Source organism: Camelus ferus, chromosome 9 (assembly GCF_009834535.1).
Source record: "Camelus ferus isolate YT-003-E chromosome 9, BCGSAC_Cfer_1.0, whole genome shotgun sequence".
In the NCBI taxonomy this organism is placed as follows: Eukaryota; Metazoa; Chordata; class Mammalia; order Artiodactyla; family Camelidae; genus Camelus; species Camelus ferus.
In genome coordinates this window covers 65,030,286-65,049,479 of record NC_045704.1, presented here as the reverse complement: position 1 = coordinate 65,049,479, position 19,194 = coordinate 65,030,286, and the positions used below count along the sequence as shown (strand labels likewise).

Sequence of the window (19,194 nt, the reverse complement as noted above, 5' to 3'; positions counted from 1 at the left end):
GCAGGTTAACCCCGCATTGTTCAGGGTTAACTGTATATTTCATGTGCAAGAGGAACTAAGTCTCTTAGGTGTAATGACTCTGGGGACATACGCACGCCTGCAAATCAGCTTAGGACTGTCCTTTTTCATGGACAGCTCTACCAGCACCAGAAGGGACAGTGTTTAGCAGAGGAGCACCTTAGAGGAAGTAACTTTGTCACAGGAACTCTGACACATTCAAATCTCAGACTCACAGTTCTTTGCAATTTTTCCCAACCTCCTGCGTGGCCATGAGGTTCTAGGGCTGTTGACGGCTTATGCCGAATAATAGGAATGAACTTGAAAGTACTCCAAGAAGACTCTGTAGCCCTGAGGAATTTCTCCAGGGTGGTCACCGCAGACTTACCACGCCCCTGCTGAGCCGTGACCGGCCTTGGTCACAGAGCTGCACCCTCCAACCCTGAAAGCTACCCTCAGGCCAGCAGGGCCCGGAAGCCAGGTGGAGGCAGAAGAGGGCAATCAAACAGCACTTGCTCCTGGAACACGCCCCATGGAACTCCCTCCGGTAACCCCAGACTCTTGTCCGCAGCCAGGATCGCAGCCTGGGGGAAAGCAAAGCCTGGTTTTATGGCACCTGCTGCTGCTCATTAAATTCCGAGGAGTGTTGTTACTGCTCCCTTCTCCCCCAAATCAGAGACTTAAGGAGTTTTTAAAGTTTTGTTAATACGGAAATAGATTTCTAAGTAGATTGAAAAAAAAAAAACACACACCCTTTCCTGTGATGGGTTCCAACAAGGTAAATTTTGCTGATTCAGAAGCTAAAAGCTAAAAACCACTGTCATTTGGGCTCCAAACCTGTTAGCATCACATATGATACAGCTTCAGATGGCTTATTAAAAGCTGTAGATTCTGGTTCATTTTAAAGATTGCTCATAAGGAATACCAGTGTCATGCAAGCAAGAAAAAGGCTCACATTGGGACCAAACGACAGTGTCCTATCCAGAAACCCCTCAGTGGCTTACCTGGGCCAGCTGGCAAGTCTCCATAAAAAGAGAGCACAGTGCAGCGGCGCTGTGGAGAGCGTCTGTGCAGACACTGACCCGGTCCATCCAGCTTCCACGTGATCGACGCTGTGGGAAGCAGACCCTGTACGACCTGTCTGGGGGTTCAGGCAGCACCTGCCTCTATGTCAAAAACAGCCCTTAACTTGGGCGCCTTCCCTTTGTGCTTCCCATTCCATCTGCAGCACCGAGGGCAGAGCCGAGCCACGAGGTTGAATTGCAGGTGTCTGCTCACACACCTAGACTGTCGGTTAGTCCAGAAAAGCTGGGGCCCCACCTTGTCGCGTGACAGCTTTGCGCACAGTAAGGGGTGCTTCCTTTAGGCCATATTCTCCTCGTTGGAAAAACTCCACTCCTGAAACTTACGTTGTCCACAAAGGTGGTGCAGAGAGGAGGGGCAGCCAGGTGGGGGTGGGCCCGGGTGGAGCCGTGGAAGCGCCACGATCCCGGGGCCTGGTTCAGGGCCCCCGACCTCCGGTCGGTCGTGAAGGTCCTGAAAGTCATATGCCGTGAGTAGCATATGTACGTTTTCATTTGAGGAGAGGAGCAAAAGCATTTATTTTTATTTTTCAGTAAAACTTTGTAGCTTTATCACAACATGCGCATAGTTGGAAGGCTGAAGTGGTTCTGCAGTACTTGTTCTGAGAAACGCGAGTGCCCTCCCGCCCACTCCCTTTCCTTACCCCCGAGAGCATCATTTTTGACTCTTGGCTGATTCTCTGGGACGTTAACCTCTGAATAACCTGAATATATTGCTACCTCTTGACTTACCAGTTTTAAGCCTCTTCTGTCAGCCTCTCACTGTGGACAATGAAAATTTAATTCTCTTTCACCCTGTTCCCCAATTATACATTCATGCCCTCTTGTCTCCCCTATCCCCACCATCCTCTGCACAGAATTATACTGAAATTTTGGTAGATCAGCATTTACTGTTTACACTATTATGACTCCTTAAATACCAACCACACTTTAGCCATGTGGTGTAATAGTAGTATTTCTCCGCGTGACTTTTAGTTTTTGCTAGAATCCGTAACTGTCTCTCCCCCCCGCCCCCGCGTTACCTTGGTTTCCTGTGTACTTACCACTGACCCTCCTGCTGGCTCTGCCATTGTCCCGGTCTCCTCTGCACATGTTCAGACATCAGGTGTTCTCCTGACTGTTTCCTTCAGGACTTTAGATGTGTCCCCTGTCTTTCTCCTTCCTGATTTAAAGGGAACATAAGAGGTGCATGTTCTCCACACCTTGCATGTCTGAAACTGTCCTCATTTTGTACAAACACTTGGTAGATAGTTTGGCAAGGTATAGAATTTTAGGTTATAAATAATTTTTCTTCAGAATTTTGATACCACCTCTCATTGCCTTTTAGCTCAGAAGATTGCTTTTGGGAAGTTCAGAGCTATTCAGATTCCTGACCTGTTCTTTTTCCCCCTTTCTGGAAGAAATTTTAAATGATGGTGCTTGAGTCAGGTGTGTTTCCATGCATCATGCTGGGCGTTCATTGAGCCCTCTCAGTCTAGAAACTCGTGTCCATCATTGTTGAAATTTTCTTAGAATTATTTATTTTTTTTCTCACCCCTGATTTTATTTGAAAGCTGGACATTTTGAATGGTCCTCTAATTTTCCTTTTCTGTTTTCCACCTTTTTCCTTTCTTTATTTTCCAGGAGATGTATTCATCTTTATCTTTCAGTTTCTTACTGCGTTTTTAATACTGCCTTCAAATTTTTTAATTCCAAGAAGTTTTTCCTATGAATTAAAAACATACATCCTACTCTTGTCTCATGGGTGCAGTATCTCTCTGAGAATGTTAATACAGAATTATTTAAGAACAGAGAAGGTCTGAGCTCGTGGTGGGACAGGCTGGTTGTGAGCTCTCCCCCAGCAACCTGGCTGGGCCTTTACTGGGGGACTCCTGATCCCACGTCTTTGGATCTTTCCTCTTGAGCTCATGAAGTTTCCCGTGAAGCAGGTTTTCCTCTGTCCTTCCTGGAGGCTGTAGGTCTGGCTGTCCGCACTCTGGGGGTCATATCCTTCAGCAGGTAGACGTTAGTGTGACCCTTCCCTGCCACCATGGTTCCCCACCTTCAGTCCTGCCAGGTGTTGGTTATTCCTGGAACCCTAGTTTCATCCTCTTTGGAGAGTCTTCGTCCCTGCACCGTGAGGTAAAGGAAGGGATTTTGAAAAATGTTAGCGCTTATATGGAAGTTCAGCCAATCCCACTGCCAACAGCCCCACATTCACCCTCTCTCCTGGGGGACCTGATGCCACCGTTTCCTGAGTTCTTAGGGCTTCCGTGTTACTACCTGGCTTTTTCTCAGCTTTTCCTACAGTTGGCTTAGGTACCTGTTCTCTTGAATCCGCTGAGTCAGTTTCTGCCTGCCCATTTCGTCACCAGCTTCCAGTACCGTAGTGCTGTCATCTTGCCTCCAGTCTGCTTCCTCCTTCTTTTACAGATCTGTAAATTGTCATTTTGGTAAGATTTTCTTCTAGGCCTATGAATTGGTTGTAATTTTGTACCAGTTAATGTCTCAAATCTTGATATCCTAATTGTAATTATTTCACAAGCTCACTCCTGTGAGAAGAGTGAACTAAACTACCTTTTGAGAAGGTTTTAATCACTTTTGATCAATTTCAAAAACTTTCCTCCCCATTCTCCAAGCCAAAAGACCTTCTACTTGCAGGCAAAACTGTGCAGAATGGGTGGGTTAGAAGTCATTATAATTGATCTTTACTTTACTTTACTTTAATTTGCCTTTGTGGTCCCTCAGCAGGATGCAAAATCTGACGATAGGAGGAGGAGAAAGAGGGAAAGCGTGGGAGGGAGGCCACCTTCTGCATGTCATCTGTACAACCCTCTGGCACCGGCTGTCATCAGAAATTGCATTCGAAGGTCCAGTTTCTACAACTGCTAATCGTGTTACCCGGGCCAGGTATATTTACCACATTTCCCTTAGGTAGACAAAGAGATGGTCTCTACTTCACAGGGTTATTGGGGGTGAGTACTTAAACAGGAAATGCATATGAAAAGCTTTCTGAACTCCAGAATCCTACAAAAATGTAAGGTTTCTCAGATGTGTAGACAGAAAAAAAAAAAAAATCCAAGAGCAGAAGGAACATGTTTCCCAGAGCGACAGAAACCGCCGCAGTGCTGTGTCAGCGGTGCCTGTCCCAGCCGCCGTCCTCGGCTGATCCCGCCACATGTTCTTACAGCAGGAGTCAGGCCCATTCCCAGGTCCACCTGAGTCGGGCAAGAGCTTGTAATTAGAAGCATCTCTAGAGGCTTCCAACGTTTTTAGAAATCTGAAGTTTCTCCAAGCCCTCAAGTCTAGTCCAGGCGAAGACAGAAACAGCAAGAAAGCAGGCTAAGGTAGAACCAAAGCAGGAGGCAGGCGGCTACGTCCCGGGGATCAGACAGGTGCAGCCACAGCGGATGGGAACCCTGGGACGGCTGCAGAGAAGGTGGGAGCTGCTCCTCTCACCCAGGTGCTCGGGTTAAGTCAAAATAAGATGCCCACAGAGAGCCAAAGTGCAGGTGTCCACAGGCTGGCTATATTGCAGCAGTATAGAAAGAACATGGCAGGCAGGATATTTTGAAAGATTTTGATTCCTGCCTTGGGACATTCCTGCCTTTTGCCAAACGTGTAACATCTGATTCACCCCCTCCTGCAGAGTATTGCCTACAAAAGGAAAGTCTTCTTTCTTGAAACGTGAGGAGGGGCAATTTTTGAAAATGATGAACAGTGATTGAAAGCTTCTCTAAAGAAAGGTGGTGTGGTTCACTCTCCTTATGGGAGTGAGCTTGTGAAATAGTCACAATTAGGGGATCAAGAAATTGAGACAATAATTGGTACAAAATTGCAACCAACACATAGGCCTAGAGGAAGAGACCTCTGTTTTCTTTCTAGCATCAAGTAACATTAAGTCTAAATCACCCCCAGGCATGTGGTTTTCAGCCCAATGCTTAAATGTCTCCCAGGAAAGAAATTCCATAAGTTCCCGCTCTAACTAACCAGTCCCCATAATCAGCAAGTTCTTTTCTCTGTGACCGAGATCTCCATCTAAACTTATTTCCTCTTGTTCTGCCCTCAAGGGAGATAAAGAACACCTGTCTGCTGCTCTGTGTAATAATCCTCTGTGGGCACTGTTTGCAAACAGTCTGCTTTGGGCTCAATGATCGAGATTCCTCTCACCGTCTTTAAAATTCTTGTTTTTTCCCCATAGAGCCTCTTCGTGTTATCCACATCTTTCTTAGATAAAGTTTCTTCCCCAGGCCCTGCGGCGCTGAAGGACTCAGAGGTACGAGTCAGGTTGTAAGGCAGACTTCCCCAGAGGTGGCAGGGAGCCGGACCTGGAGCACTCCAGGCCAAGCTAAGCAAAGGAGGCAGGTTGTCCCTTACGACACACACGTTTCTGTTCCTGAAAGCAGTGTCTGGCAGCACCGAGGCCCTGCCACAGGCTCCCGGGTGAGCTGAGGGATGCGTCCTTGTCCTAGCACCCCTCCTCCCAGGTACCCCATGTACCAGATGCCCGTTTCCACTATCCACCCCCTCCTCCCCAGATATCTCCCCCTCAGTGGTTTGAGATGGTAGGAGCGAAGCACGAGGACTGAACACGTTTCTTCTCGCGGCCAAGTTTGATGTTTATGGGCAGCGAGGCTTCGCTGAACCCCTCACACTCGCTAAGTGAGGTCCTCCCTGACCACCTTCTCCAGAGGTAGGCTGGTTGTGTTTGTCACCCCACGGGTATTTTAGAGAAAGTCAGTGCTCCAAGAAATCGGAGGCCACTGTGATAGAGAACAGGAGCCAAGGAGCCCGATCTCAGAAAACCCAAGAGACAACATTGCTCTTCAAGCAGAAGCACCTGCACACGAAGCCTGCTTTCTCACGGCGAATTCTCCTGTAGCGCCACCTGCACCTGACAGGGAGAAAGCTCCCCTCAGCTTCTCAGAAGGTGGGACTTCTTGACGTTTGCTCGTCCTGGGGGAGCTCACGTCTCTCGCGTGAGAACAGCCTCAGAGGCGGGAGAGAGCGTTGTCTATGGGAGGTATTTTCAACACTTCTAAGGAGGATCTTTGAGAATCCATCGGCTCAAAGTCGCTAGATCATTAGGTTAAGCTTGCTTGTCCACTGTGCTGAAGGGTGTCCTGCAGTCGTGAGCACAGGGAACTTTGTTTTGTTTTGCTTGGGGTTTCATTTTGGACAGTGTTTGGCATTAGCTGTAGAAGAGTTTTCAAAACTCTGGAAGTTGAAAGACCTTTTTAATGGGCAGCGACTAAAATAAACTGACATGGCAACAAATTATATTTGGCAAATAGACATCGGAAAGCAAATATTCAGACTTCCTGGGCAGGGAGGAGCGCTGGCACTTTTCCTGAATGTGAATAATTGGCACATGTCAAATTGTGGAGGAGACAGACTGGCTCACCGTCAATTCGTGAGCCACAGCCATCCTGCCCGGCTGCTCCCAGGCCGAACAGACGGCGCCCAGGTGAGCTGGGCTGGGGGGTGGGTGCTGCCTGGCCTCGTGCTTTTCTGACGTAGCCTCTATTTAAATGGGGAAATATTTTTAAAATGTGCTTTACACAGCACGCAGCCGCATTAGCCCTGCTAATTGATACCATGAGAATCCAGCTGGGTGTGGAGCAACATGGGGGCTGCCAGGGGGCTGGGTTTTTCAAGTATATCACGAGTTGTTCTAGTGTCTGGAGATTTGGGGGGTTTTCTGCTTTGGGCTTCAAGTTCTCACTCTGGGGAAAGTGGGTTTCTGGCAGAAAGTCTCTGTCACTGAGGCAGACTTCCCCACCTTTCGTTACTGCACACACGGAGGGTGGAGGGCAGTGCTGGGAAGGGTCCGAAAGATAAGTTGCTGAGAAAAGAAGAGCGAAGTGCAGTTTCTCGGCCTCTGGGGAATGTTGACCTGCTCTCCCCTCTCCTCCCGCTGACCCCAGATGAACAGATAATCAGACGAAATGCAGCAGGGGCCAGATATGCAGCAGGAAGGCCCCGAGGCTGAGGCAGGAGCGTGTGCTGTAGCCAGTGCTGGAGGAGAGGGGTGACGGGAAGGCGGTGGCCAGGCCCAGAGGCCTGGGCCGCTCCGATGTTGTGCAGACCTGCTGCGCTGGCAGAGGCTTTAGAGGGGCCCCAAAGGGGAGGGGGAGGCCTGGGCTGAGTTCCTGTCCTGGGAGGGCAGGGCCTCTGCTGGTGTGTTTTGTTTTCACGAAGAGGCCAGAGTGCTGCTTATCTCCGGCTGATAGCTGTGTATCTCAGCCTGACAGGAAGGAGGAGGCTCATTCACAAACAGACCTGGCCCTCTGGGGCTTCCCACACCGGGGCGGGGAGACTGCTGGCCAGAAGTTCATGAAGTTTATCCTTTGACTTTTCAAAGAAAATGCAGTGTTTGTCATCAGAGAGCCTTGATCGTTTTTCCCTACCGGGAGCCATTTTTTGAGGGCTGCTCTGAGGCCAGTTTCGTTGAAGACAAGACAGCGCTAGAGCCTTCTGCAGCGCTAAATGCAGACCATGTGTGCGGCCCAAGGTTCCCTCCCGTCCGCAGCACTGTGCGTTTGGCCCGAGGAGTGCAGTGCAGTGGGGTGTGCCATGGAAAGTGGGGTGCTTCATGTGGTGGGAGATACTCAGGCTGCAGCCTGCAGTGAACCTCAGGATGGGGGGGTGTTCCCTGGCACCTAAAGGCCCCCATGTGCTAACAGCTAGACCCCAAAGGAGCCCTGTCTCTCAGGTGGGCTGTGTGGTTGGCGCACGTGACACTCCGCTGTGGTTCGGGGAAATCCAGGCGCCACCACCTCCATTTTGACAAAATGCATTCAGGAAAAGGCCTCCAGACTGCTGCGATTCTCTTACTACAACCTGGAAGTCCCGCCCTCCAAACCCAACGACCCCTTTATGGGGGAGATGTTCCCTGAATACAGGTGCTTGTCGGCTGAATCGCACAGCACAGACGACGGCAGCTTCTTCAAAGGCTGTAGGCGCTGAGATCCTGGGGCTTTGTCCTCAGCTCTCTGGGGTCTTGTCCCCTGTAACTGCCTCTCAGCTTAAAAACGGTTCTCTTTTCCCCACGCAAGCAGCTTTAAAAGCAAAACACCGACAAACAGAGGAGTTTTAGGGTGGAAGGCCTTCTGGTCTAGTTGCTTCTGCCCACGGTTGAGAACACCAGATGAGATGGTCTTTTCAGGAGTGCACGCGGGTAACGTGCGTCTTTCTTCACCCCTGTCTTCATTCACTGCAGGAGAGACGGCAGGCAGGCAGCAGGTCCCCACCTCCCCGCCAGCCTCGGAAAACAGCAGCGCGGCCCACAGCATCGGCAGCACGCAGAGCACGCCCTGCTCCAGCAGCAGCACCGCCTAGCCTGGCCCTGGCCTGTGCCCTGGGTCCAGCCCGCAGGCTCCAAAGGCTTAATTGTGGTTCCCTTGGAAAGAGAGTGAATTTCAACATACAGATCACCTGTTGTGTTCACCACCCCCCACCCAGGGCCAATATAAATGTGGGCCCTGGGCTTCTGCAACACACTAGAATTCATCTGAGAAAGCTAAGGTGGTGGCCTTCTCCACCCGCCCCTCACAGGCTTGGGGGTTTTCAATGTGAAACACATGCCAGTTTTTAAGATGCTGCTTTGTCCAGGTAAGAATGTCCATTGTTTGGGGCCCTGCATGTTACCCGGACTCTAGGAGCTGGTGAAGGCAAGTAGCCAGATAGGAGAACCCATGAGGCCTTGCGGCCAGAGATCCTTTTACAATTGGACCAAGACGTAAAACAAAAGAGATGCTTCAGGACTTCCTCAGTGTGCTCCCCCATGTCTGCCTTGCACCTTCTGGATGCACACTTCTGGCCTTGCTGCCACGCCTTGTGAGGAGTGATGTGTGGGCTGGACAGGTCCTGCCCTCAGCGGCTGCATCCTGACACACGTCAAGGCAACATTCCTTTCTTATTCCCTGGGGCCAAAACCAGTGCTGGCTTCCTCATCAGCCTCCTCCTTCTCCCCACCAACAGCAAAAATGTCTTAATGCAAGTTTTGTATTTCTCTATAGGCATATAGAAATTGAAAATGACCAAAACCTGGGACTGCAGATTTGTGCCCATTTATGACATTGTATTCTGATAAATTAATGTATAAGTTGGGGCAAAATCCAGTTGTAAAGTTGAGGAGGAATTTGCACAGCAATGTACGTGCCAGTACAAGTATATGAAATGTCATTTGGCACATTCTCTGAAGAAGAGACAATTTGTTTCCGTTTTAAAAACGTCCTGTGCCTTCAAGGTTGGAACTTACTCTTAAATCTATTTGGGAGAATTAGCGTTTCCATGCCAAACCTGACAACCTTTTTAATAGACCCTTTTCTAAGAACCAAGCTCCTGTAAGATGAGGATGTATGGCAGACCCTTTCGGGTTCCGGCTGGTTATCTGAACAGCATCACCGGTTCTGCCAAGAAGGCGCTGCGGTGACGGGAGGGGCGCTCACTTAGGTTGCTTTATGTCTCTTGCCTTGAATGTATCCCAGAAACTCAAAGAGGGATTTGAGGTGAATTTTATTAAAATCGAATAATATGATGCCACTTTGCAGCTAAAATAAGCTCAACTGATACCTGTATGTTAAAAAAGAACACAGAGGGAAGTTCCATGTCGGATTATTTACTACTGAGGAGAGCTTCATTGCAAATAAATATTATTCTTTTCCCAGAATTCCCTCCAAACAACTCTACAAATAGAACAGGCAAAATTCCTAAGCAAATCTCACTGCCCTTAAACTAAGGAAGCTGTACTTAGTTCTCTGTGAATGGAGCCTTAAGTAGGAAATGTTGGTGATGCCCAAGACTTAAAGACAACAAGCAGGTGGAGGTGGACGATCATTGGTGCCTCATCACAGAGTCATGCTGTAGTTGATTTGACAGTTACAGATATTCAATCAGGATAATTTTAACCAGAACAAATCAAGGGCTAGGATTTCCAGGCTATCTACATTGATAATTTTGCAGATTTCCACATACAAGTGAAGATACAAGATTAGGAAAAAATTTCCCTTCAGTTAACTTTTTTTCAACATAAAGGTATCAGAATGGAGGACCTAGATTACGCTACCTGTGTTTGAAAATAATGCGCTTTGCCTAACCTTCAGCAGAATGTATTGTTTTAGCATATTCTATGTATAAGAAAGTTTAAAGATGTCTTCAAAGAAGACTAGAGTCTTTAAGTCACTTATAGCTATATTTTACTACAAAAATCTGTGTATAAAGATATATTTAAGTGTTTTAGATAAATTTAAGTTACTCCATATGAAATGTTTAATTACAGTTACTGTGAACTCTTTTGATCAGTTCTTTGTGTTAAAAATAAAAAACCCTTTCCATCCTATTAAAAAGAAAATTAGCTATTAAGAGGTATTAAAAGATCCAACTCTTAGATGGACAGGGTTAAGACCTTTGGTAATATATTTAAATATATGTTTTTGAGAGAGATGCTACATTGCCAATGATTTTATAAATAATTTAAAATTAACTTACAAATTTATAGATGCAAACCAAAAGATTTTAAAAGAGAGAGAAGAAGATAATCAATTTTTGTTTGTTTGGGTTTTATTATCCAGAAGTATTTACTCAGATCAAGAAATCCATGTTGATGAAACCTGATTCCATGTTAATTGGAGAGTGAATGTCATTAAATAGTCCTGAAATGTCTCTAAAAAATGAACATTAAAAAAAGGGTGTTTTCCCCCTTGCTTTCTGTTATAGCATTTCCAGTGGCTTCATACTTCACGGTTTGAATACACAGTATACGCTCTACTTTATCACACATCCTGCAAGTTGCTTTAAAATTGTTCTATTCCAGTTAAATCCTCTCTCTGCAGAGCCCTTTGTCACTTCTGCAGGCTGCACCCTTAATTTGCAGAGGCCATGTTGTTTGTTTGTTTGATGCTAAAGATACTGTTGAGATGCTCTAAACGCCAAGGCAGATCGTGTGTGGTTCTCCTGTAGCTCTTTGCCGTGTGGTGTTTACCAGCTGTTACTCTTATGTGTTAAAAGTCAGATTCCTTCTGTCTAAGCTGTTTCTATAGCATTTTCTAAACAAAACAAACACAAAAAAAAGGCCTTTTCTTTGTCTGTAGTGAGATGGTGAACCCGTTCCCTGTGTGTGTTCCGCAGTGGGCGTGACTGCGAGCGTGTGTGGGGGCGCGCGCACGCGCGCCGGCCTTTGTGCACTGTAACTACCTCATGGTTTGAGTGGTGGCTGCACTGCTGTTGTGTGAACAGAGCACATTTGTTGGGTGAATCGCGTGTGTGGTTTCTCCCTGTTTGTTCTAGCTGGGGGCTGTTCATGAAACTGACAGATGTTTTTCTAAAAAGGATTATTATCAGTTTCCAAATGCAATACTTCTCTCTTCTGGTTTTTCCTGAATGAGCCTGATTGCGTTGCTGTTTGCATCGTCTACGAGGGTAAAAGGAGTGCCCTTAGAATCGCTGTGGCCAGTCTGAACACCCCTGTTGTACTCTTTTCTCTGTTCAGTGTGTCGGCAATTTTGTGAATATGCTTAGATGTATACTTTTGATAACCACAGTTTTAAGTCCTTTATCTGTGCATAATAAAAAGATATATATCAAGTATTACTATGTGTCTTGTTTGGTCATTATTAAGCTCTACCCTCAGGCTGATAGAACCTATGTTTGTGCCTTTCTCCTGAATTTACCGTCCACTACAGCGGTGTTGACAGGGAAGGGGGGCTAAGCGAATACCCTAGGCCTGCAGGGCAGAGAGAAGGGCTGGGCAGCCCGGAGGGACAGGGCAGCGGCTGCCACTCTTGGAAAATGTGGCAGGAGACCTGGCATCCATCTGGGGCCATCTGTCAGTCTCCTAGAGGCGAGGAAAGAGGACATAGCATGCTTTTCGGAACTACTGTTTCCATCCTCCCCAACCACCTCAGCGCTGCCCCAGCCTCCTCTGTCAGTGCGGCGTCACCAGCATCCAGCTGCCCAAGCCAGAAACCTGGAAATCTCTCTGGACTCCTTTTTGGCTCCCACACCCCCAAACTCATAAATCCAAGTCTATTCTACCTTTGGAATATCTTTCTCCAAACCACGGACTGACGTTTACTCTTTGTGCTGTTACCCAGAATCCAAGCCCGTGATCCCTTAAACTGAATCACTGCACGAGACTAATGTGACTTCCCAGCTTGCTGCCCTCCCAGTCCCTCTCCGCCACGCAGCTGGAGGAGTCCAAAAAAGACGCAAGTCCTGTCACTTCCCAACTTCAGGCCTGTAGGTAGTTCCTCTATTTGCCTTCAGAATAAAGTTCAACCTCCTAAGCATGATTCAAAGAGAGCAATCTGCCCACCTTCCCAGCGGCTTCTCCAGACTCTCTGGAGCTCGTGTTCTACGGGGCATATCCCCCCACCAGGCACGTTTATATTATGAAAACAATAGTTTCCTTTTACTATCAAAGATGAAATTATAACATTGAATATGTTTACAAACCGCACTCTCATAGCCTTCTCTTTCCCTTTTGAAAATTAGTGGCTTAGATGATGAGAAACAGACACAAAAAGGTACCAAGGCCGGGGGCCCGCACCTCGCACCTCGCACAGGCAGGTGTCCGCACAGCAGGAGCGGCTTGAGGCGTTCAAGCAGCATCTCGCTCCAGTGACGTCAGAGTCCTCGTTGCAGATGAGAGTCCAGCTAGCTTTTAGTCCCAAAGACTGCCTTGGAGCCAGCTCCTCTCCCAGGGGACAGAGGGAGATTTGACAGGCCAACCAGTTTTTCTGCTGTTAAATTCCCTTTGTGTCTACTGGAGTAGAAATCCAGGTCACCTGCAAGTAGACTTCAAAAAGTCTGTGAACTGCCTGAAATTGCATTTAATTTCTGCATTGAAGTGACTGGACTTTTTTTGTTGTTTTGAGTTTCTTCATTCGAAGAGTCCATAGCCCTTTTGTAGGTACGAACCTCATTATACGTTTGCACACGCAATTAATACAGACATATAACATGAATGCAAACAACAGACAAGCGTAGCAGTGAAAAACCCCTGTAACCGTTGAAGTAAAGAAAATAATATTGACTTAGTGAATGTGTTCCCAGATGTTCCCTTATGTTCACATCGACACGTACACGTCACTACAATAAATGAGATGCATTATCACATTTGTGACTTGCTTTTTCCACATGGCATATCTCTCCATCAGGCTTCAGAAGATGAGTGCTGATCATCATTTTTGCACTAGACTTTCCTCAAATTGCCAGAGTAAGACATGGCCACTGTAGGAGGTGAAATAAAAGAGGTACTTGTTACTGCCCGCTCTCCTCCAGTCACTTCCCTGGAGGACGATGTTGACAGCCTGTTCTCTAACTCACGCATGTTGATGCATGCTCACAAAGAGGGTTTCTTTTGTTTTACGCTGTATACATACTCCAAAACTTGCCTTTTTTCTTAACATGGACCTCCCTTTAGTTAGTAAATATGAAACAAATTCATGCTTTTTAATGGCTATGGAATATTTCGTACGATGAATTCAGCCAGTTCACTGCTGATGAACATTTATAAGTGTGTTCTTTTCAGGGTTTTGTCAAGATACTCCTGCTGCAGTTTACATCCTTGGGTGTGTCCTGGCATTCAAGTACTTTAAAGCCAAAAAAAAAAAAAAAGTGATAGAATCACAAAGAGAAATTGACAGATTCACCATCATAATAGGAGACTGTAACGTATCACTCTCAGGAGTGGGTAAATCAAAAAGATCTGCATATGGAAGATTTGAACAATGCAGTTATGCTTGATCTACTGGGTAGACGTAGAATCTGTAACCCCAAATTTGAGAACTTTGTCTTATATTGAATATTTATACAAATTGACCACTACTAGCCCATAATGGAATTCGCAGCAAATATCACAAAACTTAATCATACTGGGCAAGTTCTTTAACCAAATCCAAGTAATTTACAAATCAATAAGAAAACAATAATAAATATATTTGGAATTTTAAAAACACTCATGATTCAAAGGAGTACTCATAATAGAAATTAGAAAATATATAAACTTGAAGAATAAAAATACTAAGTTCATATATGCAGCTAAAGTAGTAATTTATGAGAAATTTTTAAGTAAAATGCTTACACTGGGAAACAATGGAAGGTTGAAAGTGAAGAGTATCCAATATAGCAAATTGGGAAACATGCCAAAAACTAAATTATTATTTTAAAAGACTACTAGAAATAGACAAAAATTAAGTGAAAATAAATGCATGCATTAGGAATAAAAAAGGACAAATCAATAGATAAGACAGATTTTAATAAATAAGGGATCACCATAAATAATTTTCTTCTAATAAATTTGAAAACTTAGACAATGTGGGAAATGTAGAAGTTAGGGTCCTGTTGGGTAAACAGAATCCACACTGGGTATTTAAACAGAAAGAAATTTAAATCAGAAATTGGTTAAGCAGATGTTGGTTGGCTAAAAAGGTGAAGAGAGGACACTGAGGTACCTCAGAGCTAATAAATAAAGGAAAAATTGCATCCCTGGGGCTGAGGACTGTTAGAAGGCAAAACTAGGCATGGTTTGCAGAGTCCCAGCACCCACGGTGTCAGGCGGATGGAGGAAGACAGGTTAAGGTCTGGGAGACGAGAGCTTACTAGTAAATGGCACAGATGATTTCCTGGAAAAAATAGAATTTTCCAAAACCAATTTAAGAAGCAACAGAAAATTAAAACTGTATCTTCAACCATCAGGGGTTTAAAATGTACTCACAACAAAACAGAACATAAAATTAAAAAAAAAAAAAGCTGCTAAACCCAGATGGTTTTATAGGTAAGTTCTACCAAGTAGCTAAAGAAGTGATAATGGATGATGCCACGGTCATGGTGTGTCTTTTATTCTGGGGATGGCAGGTCAAAGGGGATGTGTTTTTACTACCAATACCTATTTACCACGTTACTTTTTCTAAAGGTTGTCACAAACCACATGGCCACAAGCCTTCCCACCAGCACTGGGCATGCTGAAACAGAGCCTGGGCTCCCAGACCGCACAGGTTCGAGTCTCGGCTCTGCCATTTGCTAGCTGAGTCATTTCCTTAATTTAAACAAATCTACTTCTTAGCATTGTCACGAATATTGAATGAGATCATCCACATAAAGTGTTTAGCATATACTGGTCCACTTAATAAATACCATCTGCTAGTATTGTTACCAGCATTACATGTTTTAAATGTTGCAGATCTGATGGTTGAAAAATTGTATCTTCTTATTTGAATTTTATTATCTCATAACCAAGCAGGTTTAAGTTGCTATAAATCATTGGCCTTTTCCAGGTTCTTCTGTACATTTCCATTTCCTTTGTCCACTTTTCTATTGGGTTGTATTTTTCTTAATAATTTCCATAGTTATGACATTATATGTCATATGTCCTGTACAGCAAATATTTTTTTCTAATCCATTTCATTCATTTTGGTTATAATGGATATCGCCAAGATAAGATGTTTAATTTTTATGTTGTTGAACATGTCTACCTTTTCCTCTTGGGTTCTGGGTTTCCTGTCTTTCTTGAGGTCTCTCTAGAATACACTAATAGTTTTATTAATTTATCTTTCAAATTTAGATCTTCAGCTCCCATTTCCTGACGGTTTGCGGGTGGTTTGCAGGCGGGCGTCAATGCTTGTTTCCTTCAGGTGATTATTCAGTTTTACCTGAAGCACTTATTTTAAAATGCAACCATTTCCCACGGAATTAAGGTTCTGAAAAAGAATGGTGAGGGGGGTCTGGCCTCAGCAGATACTAAGATTTAGCATAAAATCTTATAATAAAAACAGGGTGATATTCACATAGGAATAGTTAAGCAGATTTCTCAAAGAGATAAAAGCATTCAGAAATAAGCCTAATTCATTGAGACCTTAACATATAACAACTAGTCACAGTTTCCTTTTGATTCTTAAAGGATTCCATGACCCCAGAATGGTTATAAATCCATGACCCAAAATATGGGAGATAGGTTGTCCCATTTTCACTGGAAAAAAAAAGAAACAGATCTGATTTTCCCCCCTGTTATTTAAAAACATTTAGAGAAAGTGTCTGAAAAACAAAAACTCAATTAATGTTAGGTCCACCCCCAACTTTCTTTGGGGCCGGTGCTGCCACCCCAGCAGATCTGGAGGGCAGAGCATCAAGCCAAAGAGGGTTGTTCCAGATCCTTGAGGTGTCATGGAGTTTGTTTTGTTAGGTTTTGGACTTGCTTGGGTCCTCTCACGCCTTCCTTCTTTCCTATTTTTCCTTTTTGGAATGAGAATTGTGGGGGAGGAAAAAAATTCTTCCCTCTCCCCTTCTGAGTTCTTAGCTGAGACGTTTGTAATAAAAGACATATTAACAAGAGAAAAATAAACAGCAGCTTATTAGCATGTATGCCTCATACACACGAGGGAGACCCAGGGACCGATGAGGGCAGCAGGAGGCGGCGTGGCGCTCAGGGCTGGATGCCGTTTCCGGGAAAGAGGAGGAGGGGATGTAGGCCTTTCAGGGGAGCGTAAGTGATTTTTAGGAAGGGTGAAAGGAGAGAAGGTGTGAGAGGTTGTGACATGTTCGGGTTTGGTACTGATGTCTGTTCCCGTCTCCTGTGGTGAGTCAGTCTCCTCTGGGTGACAAAGTCAGTCTTCTCCTGGGAGAAGCTTCCTGACAGTTGAGTTCCTTTTGGAGGATGTGCCTTCAGGCAGCTAAGGGGGAGTGCAGCTCAAAATAATCAATACACCAAGCCTGCACGGGGTGGGGCGGCGTGACTCCTGCGGTCCTCCCATCACCCCTTGGGGCGGCGTGCTCTGCTAACCTTCAGGATGGCTGTCCCACGCCTGCCTCACTGCTGTGACTTGGAAGCATGTGTCCTGCTTGGCTTTGTGGTTTCAGGGCTGGAGAGGACGTTGCCTCAGAACGAATTGTACCCACCTCGATTCTCACTGATATCAGATGATGTTTAGATGAGACTTTGGACTTTAAAGGTGACCCTGGAATGAGTTCAGACTCTGGGGGCTGCTGGAATGAGCAGAACATATTTGGCACGTGAGAAGGACATGCCGTGGGGCGAGGGCCGAGTGAAATGCTGCGAACTGAATGTTCGGGTCCCCTCACAGTGTGTATGTTGAAGCCCTAATCCCCAGGTGACGCCGTTTGGAAAAGAGGCCTTTGGGGGATACTTCGGTCACAAGGATGGAGCCCCCACGATGGCATTGGTGCCCACGTGGGAAGAGACAGGAGCTAGCTCGCGTCCTCTCGCTGCCATGTGAGGATACAGGGTGAAGACAGCCATCTGCCAGCCAGGAAGCAGCTCCCACCAGACACAGCTCTGCCAGTGCCTAGATCTCGGACGTCCAGCCTCCAGAGCCGTGAGAGATCAACGCCTGTGTTTAAGCCCCGCGGCTGCGGTGGCTGTCGCCGCAGCCCAGCTGACTAAGATCGGAATCGGTGATTTGCATGATGACTTACTGCTGCTCCTGCTCTTCCTTCTCCCACGTGCATGTTTCTAGAAAAATTAATAATAGCTAGCCAAACATCATTTATGAAGTGTTGGTTTCCTCCTGCCACTTGTGAGCGTTACAGTTTTGCCAAGGGAAGAAAAATTACCAGATGCCATTTTCAAGGAAAATGTACAGATCTTTTTTGTGTCAAAGCTGCCAGCCTACAGCATCGCTGCTCCCTAGCATAGTGTGTTTGGAAATGGGTGCGTGGCTGCTTTATAGATGTCACTGATAATCTACAGGTTGAGTTTTTGCATATTTTCTGTCTCTGTGTCTAAATTTCAATCTTAACTTTTTCAGAGGAAATGAACACTGCACTTTATGTAGATTTTGTTTCCCACTAAAAATAAAGGTCATATGACATCACCTCCTCTTCTTTTGAAGGTCACAGCTGGAATTGATTCTTAATGACCTTCTCCATTTATTGCTTCTGAAATTTCATTAAAAAATAAAATAAAATAAACTTTCAAAGTAGAACTACATGACTGAAGTGAACTCTACTTTGACTTAAAGAGAAATGAGGGTTGCAAGTGCACACACACACACACACACACACACACACTACCTCCCAACCATTTTCCTCTTTTTTTTCCTAACAAACATGTTCTCAATAGTTTTTTTCAGCTCAGAAGCCCCAGAAGTGAGGGTCCTTTTACAGACCACAGCATCATCTGTACAAGAAGGATGGACAAGGAGAACAAGAATTTCTCAGCTTTAAAACCCAACTGGGCTCCCTCCACTTGACCAACCCAAGATTCAGAGCTGAAAGTCCTCACAAGTAACTTGGGTGGAGCTGCTCCTGCCGCTCTGTTACTCGTCCCAGTTCACAAACTGCGTATGACATAGTTCCTGCAAAGAACACAGTGCACTTAACAAGAGTGTTGAAATAATACTGAATTTTAAAAGGGGAAAAAACACATGGATTTTGTTTGATGGAGGGAAAGGGTAGGAAGAGAAAAAAACAGGACTGTTGGTGTTAAACCTCAACCCAGATAGTAACAATCGACCCCCAAAGTGGAAATCAGAGCTTCAGATCTCTTCTCTATCAGAAACACAAGCTTCTGGGGCCCCTAGGCTTTCAAGGCAGGTCCTGAGTCTGCAGAGGAGCTCCTCCAGTGAGGAGTCCAGCTATCAAATTCTGTCCTGAAGCGCAGTGGAGAGGCCAAAACCAGCAGCTTCCTAGCCTGTCAGTCAGCCTTAGAATGAGAAGCACCTGTCGGAGTGTCCGGCCTGGGTTCCGGGGAAATCCACCATTCTTCACCATGTCTGCACAGTTTGCAGTTTACAAGTACATTCCAACAGAAGGTAATTCAGTTATTGTGCCAGCAAAGGAAAAAGCGACAAATCTTTAACCCAGCCAGACAGCCTCCATTTTGACTGGCTGATTTTTCCCCTTTGGTATATTTCTCAGAATCCCAACGTGTATGATAGAAACTCTTTAGTTACTGACAGAAACAGTCACAGGAAGTGTAGGAAGCAGTTAAGAGAAGCATGTAGTGGAAATGGAGGATTTGGTTTCAAGTCACTTCATGCCTGTGGCTCTGAGCTGAGTTGCAGTGGAGAAAAACCAGAAGCAAGTATTAGGAGAGAGGACCCCCACCTCCCGTCCTGTGCCCCGTGCCTGCTCCAGTCCCGCCTGTCCATCCGCACTGCCTCTCACCATCCCTCAG

The 19,194-nt window shown here is 45.7% G+C and overlaps 1 protein-coding gene across 1 annotated transcript in view; it reads left to right on the top strand.

Annotated features, from left to right (window-relative positions):
* The window catches only part of TGFBR3 (transforming growth factor beta receptor 3), a 183,460-nt gene extending 171,809 nt beyond the window's left edge, over nucleotides 1-11,651 (top strand). Inside the window, 1 exon segment of the mRNA XM_032487077.1 lies at nucleotides 8,281-11,651. Within this exon segment, the coding sequence (XP_032342968.1) occupies nucleotides 8,281-8,399 (119 nt within the window). The 3' untranslated portion in view covers nucleotides 8,400-11,651.
* Nucleotides 11,652-19,194: the final 7,543 nt, after the last annotated feature.